Here is a 9,821-nt window from a genome sequence, read left to right on the forward strand (position 1 = left end):
CTTAGAGACATTGTTTTTAAAAACAACTATAATCTACTTTCCTTTATAAAGCACTTTATAATTGTACTTGCTTTAAAAAGTGACTTACACGTAAAAGGAAACTGCCCAAAGTCCAAAAATTAGACTTTTAGTACAATAGATATACTTTTTTTTGACTGCGACAACCTTTGCACCATAATGACCTAGTGCACCAAGGAGGATGCTAGAAAATGCAGAATGATTTCTTTAGAGCCAACACTACCTTTTCTCTTGGTGAAAATATAAAAAATTTAGGAGCTATCATGTATAGGCTCCAGCTTCCCCATGACCCTGCCTAGGATAAGCGATTCTGAAAATGGATTGATGGCTATATATAAATACATATGTACATACAGTACACACACACAATTACTTATATATAAAATTATCCAATAGACCTTCAGTAAGGAGTTACATGGAAAATAAAACACAACACAAGTAAAAGGACACTGTTGAGTCAGATAATTTATACACACATATGACATACAGTAAATAGACAAGATAGGCAAAAACTGACAAACAACAGTAAAAGGCAATTTCTTCCCTGGAGTTCACCATAGATTTAATTTTTAAATGTAAAAAATATAGTCTGAACCTGCTACTGCTTTTGAATAGTGTGGTTCTCTGCTAGGGAATAAACTACCAAATCTGGATGCCCTTGTTCGTATGCTAGAAAACTTATACCAGACATGATACAGTGAGTCGAAACCATGATTCCTTAAACAGACTCGGGTCCTACTGTCCACAATTACAGGCTCTTTCTTAAATCCACTTTGAGCAGTCATGCCTGGCTCCTATCCAGCGATCCCAATTCATGTTGAAAACACAATAACTTGCAGTGGTATCATAAAATCAGACATCTTGGAAATCATCTCTTTTTATGGCGAACCACAGTCCAACCATCATCTTCTGGCACCTGATCACTCTTGTCTTCTTTAGGTGGCAGGCTAGTTTGCCTGTCACTGCTTGACATAGTGGAGGAACAAGCTGCCTCACAATCCATGGCCTACATAAAGTCACAAGAAGAAAGAAAATGAGTCTTAACAAGGTGTAAGCTTTGAGGAAACAAAAATGTTTAGCCAAGTCTGGAGAGCTGGAATTGCTGTAGGGTCCTCAGACTAAATGCAGTAAAAGATGTTACTGAGTGCTGGCTAGGAGAATCAGACTTTAACCTGTGAGCCTGTACCAGATGCTAGGAATTTCTGTATCCAGAAAAAACAAATTAAAAAATATTCTTACCTCTCCAACTTCATCTTCCTCACTGCTTTCTTCCTCCTCTTCATCCAAACCTTTTGCTGCCACAACATTCACCTTGGTAGTAATTTTCTTCTGAATCAGTTCGTCAATTTTTGCTTGAACTTCTATAAGATGCCCCTGAGAGCAGCTACTGAACAACTTGCATATCTGCAATGCTACCTAAATGAAAAAACAAATAAAACATACATATATTTATCAAATGACAGTTTCATAGCTTTCTAATAATGCTGAGCAAGCATTACAATTTAGCACAGCAGGAAATGACATTAATCAATAGGAAACTTACACTTCCTAGCATGCGCATTAAATGGCTATATTCAAAAACAGGGGTGGTGCACACTTAATCAGCAATGTGAAAGATAGATTTCTCTTTCCCTGTATAGAGCTACTGGTTCCAGGATTCAGCTGTGTAGGCATTTATCCAGCAGCTTCTACTGAAAAGAGCTGATTTTCAAACAAAAATGCACATCTGGGGAAAACTCGAAAAAAGTTGGTAGTGAACAGTGGAGATATCCACCGCTGCAAAGGCTACACCCACAGGGTTACTTCCTAAAACGCCTCCCCCCAATTCTTTAGGTCTATGCACTCTAAACTGTCGGCGTTTGAGAGAGAGAAAAAAAGGACACTGAACAAAAAACATGATGCTAAAAAAAACAGCTAAAATTGCTGTTATGAATTAAGGAACTCAGTAGCATAAGATAGAAGAGACAGAGCGACGCACACATAGACCACTGCAGCTACTTGGCCCTATGTGTTTGAGAAGTGACTCTCTGTGCTATAATCTCTTTCTGTCATTTTGACTATTGCATCACTGAAAGGCATAACAACAGCAAGTAAAATGTTGATAACCATTGTAGTTTATGTATATTCTACATGTTAATACACTGTGGCTATATTCTGGCATGGCATGTTTGCATTTCCAATTAGACAATAATGTTAAATGACTTTAGTTATTCTGGCTAGTTTAGATGTGCTGTCAGAAGTTGGATATGGTGTAGTTGCGTCCATGGTTCTAACAGCAGGTCTTTGCATTTCCTTTTGATGGGATGTGACACATCATTTACTTTGAATGCATATCTTACAATTCATATTTATACCAACAGCAATACAGTATGCCTGCATAATGCCTCACTGTAACTATGGCTGCCAAGTCAGAAGTATTCTTTTGTTTCTTTTCGTCTTCCTTTTTAGCTATTCTGATGTGTGTGTATATACAGGTATATATAGAATTATTTATCTACTTATGCATATATTTAAAGAGCTTCTGTAAAAAGCCTCATTTCCCCCTGGGGACAAATAAAGTTATATCTATCCATATTTTCTTGAAAATAGCTGGGAATTCTTTCAACTTTACATTGACTCCTACTCTGTTCTCCTAAAAAATGAAAGTAGACATAGCATCTTGCGACAAAGCATTGTTCATTTTTACCACTAGTCCACGGATGCCTTCAAATGCCAATGTATAATCCTGAGTTACAGAAAGATTTTTCCCTTGCAACTGGTTATATTTACTTTTAACATGTGCAATGTGCTCTCTGTACATGCTACATTTATATGCTTCATTTTTTAGTAGACTTTTTGACAATAGACAGTTCATTGTAATCTGAAACTTGCTTTCTGTTGATTAACAAAAGCACCATCGCTCCCCATCCAGTCTTAAGCAAAATCTTCTCATGGAGGTCTCCAGACACATACTGTATGTGTCAGGCTCACCAAGACATCAGATAGAGAGATAATTCTTTAGGATTTTTTTAAGTCTTATCCCAGTGAGCTATGCCTGGTACACTTCTGTCAGAGGTAATCTGATGCGATCCTGACCCTAACTACACTCCAACTATAAAAATGTTAAAAAAAAATATATAGAAACCTGTTTTGGCAGACTTACAGATTTTTGTGGTTCACCAAATTGTTATAACTTGGAAGTTTAATTTTTGAGGTTTATTTTTATCTACAAGTTTGAATTTTATTTCTTTGTTTGGCAAACATTACATTTTTGTTTACATTTTAAGTGCTGTACATCACCATTTAAGAGGCTGCTAAGGGTAGGTAATGAGTTGCTAGGGAGCTCCTCCTTAACTTGTCTAACAAGGACTTGCTAATCAATTACAGTGCAGGAACCACTTTTTCCCCCCCCCGAGATATGGATTTGATAAGTGAACAAGTATGGTTAGATACCCTTGATTTCAATACTCTGGTTTTGACGCAGGAGTTGTTTTGTCTTGACTCGGTTTTTGTCTTAAGGAGTTTTGGTTCTGAAAAAATAATAGAATTTTGGGGAATAACTCTTTGCAACTCTTTTCCAGATATGGTCATGGTTAAATCCTCTGGCTTGAAAAACAACTTACTACCCTTACAAAAGGCTTCCTTCTGTTTCTGGCTCTATTTCAAGTCTTTGGGAAAGACTCATTGCCAAAAGATTACCTGGGGTAGTTGGTTTGGGGATAAGACGGGAAGCAATTGTCCAGGCTACTGAGCTATTGGGATGCTTTGTGTTCTAATAACTACTTCAGCATAACAGCAAAAATATGAAAAAGACAAACCTTTGCTGGACTTCTATACTCCCTATAATTAAACTAAGATTAATGGCATGTGTGCAAACATAAATCCTTCTCTGCCAACAGATTGATTGAATAGCATATAGTAATGGCTGCAACACTTGATTGTACAACCTTTAGCAAACAACCTCCAAAAATGCTTGCAGCCCTTTATAAGCTTCTTGCACCTTTCTGTTGGTAGTTTTTCCCACTACTCAGTTGAAATTTGTTTTAGCTATTGAATGTTTTCAGGATTTCTTTTAGGTTTTCAATCAGACTGAGATAAGGACTCCTTGCTGAGTAGCTTAAAACTGCCAATTTTTCCCCTGTTTCAACTATTCTTTTATTCTTTAGAATGTGTGTTTTGGGTCATTGCCCTGCTGGAGAACATATGATTGTTGACCTAGTTTTTGAACACTGTGTTGCATATACCACTCTAAAATGCTCTGGCTATTCTCTGATTTCATAATTTTTTTAATATATCGAATACCCAACAACATTAAAGAACAATATTTAGCTGCAGGTAGGGTGTCCTTTGGTTTACATGGTTCATTTAATTGCCTGTAAACAAGGCACTTGTCAGCACTGTCCAAGACTTTGGGTTTATCATTCCGCAGAATATTTTCCAAGAGGGATTTTGATGTTTTGGTACAGATGACTGTGCCTTTTTATGTTTTGTCTTTCAACAGTGGGGTCGTACTTGGCCTTTAGCAAAAAAGCCCTTCTCATTTTTATGTGTGGCATATGGTACAGATGGAAACCATCACTCCAGATCAGCTTTAAGCTCTCTGAATGTTTTACATTGTGCTTTGTCAAGAGTTCCTCATCAATCTTTGAAGACGTATTTAATCAGTTTTCCGCTTCTTACCATGTTCTGGGAAACCGATGACAATTCCAGGGGCAGCAAATTAACAAATAACATAGCGAACCATGGCCGCAGGAATATCAGGATCACCAGAGATGGTCTTGTACCCTTTTGTATTTTTAACTTTGGTGATTATGTTTATCTGATGATATCTGACAGTACTTTTATGTTCGTCACTGTCAATAAAGGTACAGGAAGTGAAAGTGATTTCTTTAATGCATTAAAGCCAATATTCATTGGTTACTCACATGAATACAATACGTGCAAAAGTTCGCTGACAACACTGCTATCGTGGGCTGCATCAGGAGTGGGCAGGAGGAGGAGTATAGGAACCTCATAAAGGACTTTGTTAAATGGTGTGACTCAAACCACCTACACCTGAACACCAGCAAAACCAAGGAGCTGGTGGTGGATTTTAGGAGGCCCAGGTCCCTCACCGACCCCGTGATCATCAGAGGTGACTGTGTGCAGAGGGTGCAGACCTATAAATACCTGGGAGTGCAGCTGGATGATAAATTAGACTGGACTGTGATTACTGATGCTCTGTGCAACAGAGGACAGAGCCGACTATACTTCCTTAGAAGACTGGCATCCTTCAACATCTGCAATAAGATGCTGAGATGTTCTATCAGACGGTTGTGGCGAGTGCCCTCTTCTACGCGGTGGTGTGCTGGGGAGGCAGCATTAAGAAGAGGGACACCTCACGCCTGGACAAACTAGTGAGGGAAGCAGGCTCTATTGTAGGCATGGAGCTGGACAATTTGACATCTGTGGCAGAGCGACGGGCGCTCAGCAGGCTCCTATCAATTATGGAGAATCCACTGCATCCACTAAACAGTATCATCTCCAGACAGAGGAGCAGCTTCAGCAACAGACTGCTGTCACCGTCCTGCTACACTGACAGACTGAGGAGATCGTTCCTCCCCCAAACTATGCGACTCTTCAGTTCCACCCGGGGGGGGGGGGTAAACGTTAACATTATTCAAAGTTATTGTCTGTTTTTACCTGCATTTTTATTACTCTTTAATTTAATATTGTTTTTTGCATCAGTATGCTGCTGCTGGAGTATGTGAATTTCCCCTTGGGATTAACAAAGTATCTATCTATCTATCTACAGGTAATTTACTGAAGGGAAGTCTAATTCTACTGTAATGAAAATCTAGTTCATCCAATCAAATTGATTTGAAATGATCAAAGGGTGGCACTAATTGTATTATGGCAACTTTTCAGGTTTTATAACACACATTTCCCTTCTTAATTGTTACAGCTTAATTATGTGCTGTTCAGCATTAAACAAATGAGCATAAAGTTGTTTCACTCTTTTGCAGGGATACTGTACAAGATATACCAAAAATGCAAGGGTGCCAATAACACCAACCACAACTGAATTAGTGTCTTACCTGCTTTGTGCTTTTGACAAAATAAAATAAAGAGCAAAAAATGCCAGATGAAAGATTATTATACATCCAATCCTTAACAGTACACATTACAAAATATCGTCAGTTTTCATTTAATTTAGTAGCTTTTATCAAGAGTAGCACACAACATACAATTGAAAGATGAATGGAATACAAAAGAATTCAGTTTCAAAATAAATCACCAAAATAACTTTTTGCCTTTGTGAAAAAAGAAACAAAATACTAAAAAAAAAAAAAAAAAAAACCTAATATGTTGACATGGAACAAGGAGTGAAAGTAGATATGATGGGTAGCTGGATTGTACAGTATTGCAAGTTATAACCTGAGTTTCAAAAATAATATTCAGACAGCAAATCAGAGTAACTGAACAATTTAAGGAGCAATTTACGGTCTAACAGAGGATACTTGAGCAGGAAGTTAAGCATTACTGAGCAATGTTTAGCTCACAAAATTAAGTTATACTAGGAAGACACATAAATGATGATTTTATTGTTTGATAGATAAAGTATTTAAAATGTGGAATATCCTTTAAACTGTTCCTTGGCAAAACACAAAAGGCCCACTGTGATGAATATTCAGGGTTTAATTAGCATGTACCATTTGCTGAAGACTTTAGCAAAATTCTGATCTCAAATGTATTCATTATAGCAACATAGTAATAATCTGAGTAACCCTGGAATATGGATATACCCTGAAACCTAGCAGAATGTCAATACCTGTGGCAAGCTGTCATCTTCCACAACTGTGTCAAATTCATTATTCAGAAGCTCAGCTAGGAAGTCTTCCACTTCATATTGCTGGAGGTCCACTAAAAAGAGACCCAAAAGCAGTAAAAAGTACAATTTACTGACTACATTTTCTTGTGAAAACTTATTTTAAACTAATTGACTGACTGGCTGAGAAAGATTTCAAGAGACAGAGCTGGTCTATGAGGTAACCTTCACCACTCCAAACTGTCTCCATATTATAAGACAAACCCTGATGTTAATGAAACAAATATTAAATTCTGCGTCTCTTTAGCACTCTCATCTTGCCTTATCAGTCATTCCTGATATTACTTTTTTTTTAAAAAAAATAATTATAACAGAATTATTTCAAACAGTAATACCCATTTGCAACACTACTATTGTCTTGGCTATATTTTTAAATCAGTAGTGGTATTTTGATTTAAAAAAGTACCAGTTTCTCTCAAAAACATGAAAATTTCTGGTTAATTCCAAACTTTTGAACACCTGTGTATTTACTCACCATTGTCAAAGAAATACTGCTGCACAGCTCCAACCATCCAGTCTGCTTTCTGTTGGCTGTAAACTCCACCAAAGCCATTTTCCACTGCAATCTGAGAGAAAAAAAACAGCAAAATATACATTTAACTTGCCAAATACAAGACTGCTGCCTTGAAAGGTAACAACTGTATCCGTCACTACAGTACCTGTTCATTGTGTGAAGACTGAAGTACTACGCAGTGACTGCTGTTCCAAAAGACAGGCCACTTATAAGGTACTGAACAAAAAATAATTACATAGGAAAAGATGAAAATATTTATTCACGCTTCAACCTATTTTCAACTCTGCTTAATCTGGTTTACAGATGCAGTAGCCAAAACAAACCTTCACTGCATGTGCATGTACAAGGAAACAACCAAATCTAGATGGAGTGTCTACACCAAATTGCTGATCTGTTAGTTGTAGCATTCACCTGCCAGAATGTGCAGAGATACACAATACATAACGTGGATATAAAAATGGACTAAAGATTTTTACTGATCAGACCATCGTATAATTTTAAGGGACAAAAAACTGATCCAGAATGAGTGACTGTGAATAATGTGCCGTGTCTGTATCCTATAATGGCACTATACGCCCTATGCTGCTGGGCATGGGGACCGGTTTCCACGATTCTGAATGGAAGAACGCATTGGAAAAACGGATGGATGGATAGATCAATTAATGAATAACAGCAAAGCTACAATTCAAGACTGATAACGTAACTGTAACGTTCTTACTGAATCTAACAAACACAAAGATTTCAAGACAGTGCGTAAATGATAGGCTGTCAGTGTGGGAAAAGTCAACAGCCGGAGATGCCCTGAAGTATCAACTGCACTCTTCAGTTCAGTGACACTGTACCAACTGCAGGAGTCTGGTGTTAGTCCTTTCAGTCTGTTCTTTAACCCAAATCTTCAATGTATGCTACAGCAGAACAGCAGCAGTAGACTGCACGCAGAACTGTAGCTTATTACTTAAACCTATTAAATCTTTGTTTATAAACGCAGTACTGGTGAAGTCAGACACGTGATCTCCGCAGGCGGCTGCGTGTATAGTGTATCTTGGTAAGCACTTCACTTCCAGTTTTGCCTTAGAAAGTAAAATGCTTTATCGGATCCAAACTACCGCCTTCAGATTCGTTTAGAATGCTGTCGCCCTGCTTTCTTTTGTATAGTTTTTATGAAGATTTTTATCATTGTTAAACCACCGCATCAAGGCACACTATTTCCAACGTCAAAATGACCGGTTGACAATCTAATAACACACAATACACACAGTGGATCGTATTTTGCCTTATAATACACGAATCAAAACACATCTTTGTGCGTTTTCACCTTTAAAACGGGCCACGTCTCCAAAACAGCACGGACAGCGTTCCCAAAGAGCTCACGTGCCTCCACATTGCGCGCCGCCATTTTGGATGAGGGCAGTCGTTGACGTAAAGCAGGAGATACGAAGATTGCCGACAGATCGAGCGCTCCAGACAGAGCAATCAATGCATGAGTAGCTCGCACAGTCATTTGCTGAACAACATTAAAAAGACAGTACTGTGGCGAAAGTGAAGCACTATAAATAGTTAAGGCAATCATTGGTAACAATCTGAGCCTTGATATGAGCATAGATCAAATCATTAAGAAGGAGTACCAGTGTCTTTTCCTTCTAAGGCAACTAATTTATTTTAAAGTGGACACAATTATATTTCAACTTTTATTGTTACATTTGATCCTATGTGTTGGTATACAAATCTCAGCATTAAAAGAAAAACTATCTCAACAACATAGTCAAAATTAGTAGAAAAATGTTTGGTTTACACTAATCCAGTCTCAGTGAGCTGTGTCATAAGTAGTTCAGAAATAAGGGCAACTCAATTCTGTCCGACAGCAGCCATCACCTGTTTACAAAGTTCCAGTTGTTGCCATCACTCTACAGATTTATTTCCCAAGACTCTAAAACAAAAGTTTTAAGAACCTGTTTACACTACCGTTGCAGATGTTTTCATTTCTAGTGGCTGTAGGACACCTAATATTCTTGAAGTTCCTGAAGAACACTTTTGTGTTACTTACAGTCAACATCCCCATCCTCTGTTATGTTCATAACCTCTGGGTAGTGGCAAAGAGACTGAGGTTCTGTGCAGGGTTGGTAGGGCAAAATGGTAGGACAACAAAGTAGAACTGTCACTTCTCCTGATGAAGTGGAGCCAGAGAGAGTGGTTTAGGCCTGTAGATAAGATGCCCACTCCATGGCTCCACACATACTCTGGAGAGATTATATTAATCAACTGGTATGGCAGTATCTGTGAATTCCCCAGGAGAAACTGGAGGAAATGACTGTGGATAAGGTAGTCTGGTCAATCATGTTGCACTATGACCTTTACCAAGAAAAGCTAAATAAAAATGAGGATGACATATTTACAGGTATGGTGTGTTTTCGCTAATATAGATTTAATATAAACCATGTTTTG

General features: G+C 37.9%; 1 protein-coding gene across 1 annotated transcript; it reads right to left on the reverse strand.

The window, feature by feature from the left end:
• Positions 1-459: 459 nt before the first annotated feature.
• tsr2 (TSR2 ribosome maturation factor) lies at positions 460-8,886 on the reverse strand. The gene is made up of 5 exons (XM_028813317.2): positions 8,695-8,886; positions 7,341-7,431; positions 6,809-6,900; positions 1,258-1,434; positions 460-1,024 (listed from the first exon to the last, which is right to left on the reverse strand). Exons 1-5 carry the CDS (start codon positions 8,878-8,880, stop codon positions 887-889), a joined length of 684 nt encoding a protein of 227 aa, XP_028669150.2. The 5' UTR covers positions 8,881-8,886; the 3' UTR covers positions 460-886.
• Positions 8,887-9,821: the final 935 nt, after the last annotated feature.

The sequence above is a fragment of the Erpetoichthys calabaricus genome, chromosome 11 (assembly GCF_900747795.2).
Source record: "Erpetoichthys calabaricus chromosome 11, fErpCal1.3, whole genome shotgun sequence".
Lineage (NCBI taxonomy): Eukaryota > Metazoa > Chordata > Cladistia > Polypteriformes > Polypteridae > Erpetoichthys > Erpetoichthys calabaricus.

Excerpts from the sequence above, each read along its gene's own strand:
- tsr2 (XM_028813317.2), bottom strand. The coding sequence starts at position 8,880 with ATGACTGTGCGAGCTACTCATGCATTGATTGCTCTGTCTGGAGCGCTC. Across the intron at positions 1,435-6,808 it reads AAGATGACAGCTTGCCACAG|GTAGCATTGCAGATATGCAA; the intron begins GTATTGACATTC and ends TTTTTCATTTAG. Across the intron at positions 1,025-1,257 it reads AGGAAGATGAAGTTGGAGAG|GCCATGGATTGTGAGGCAGC; the intron begins GTAAGAATATTT and ends GACTTTATGTAG.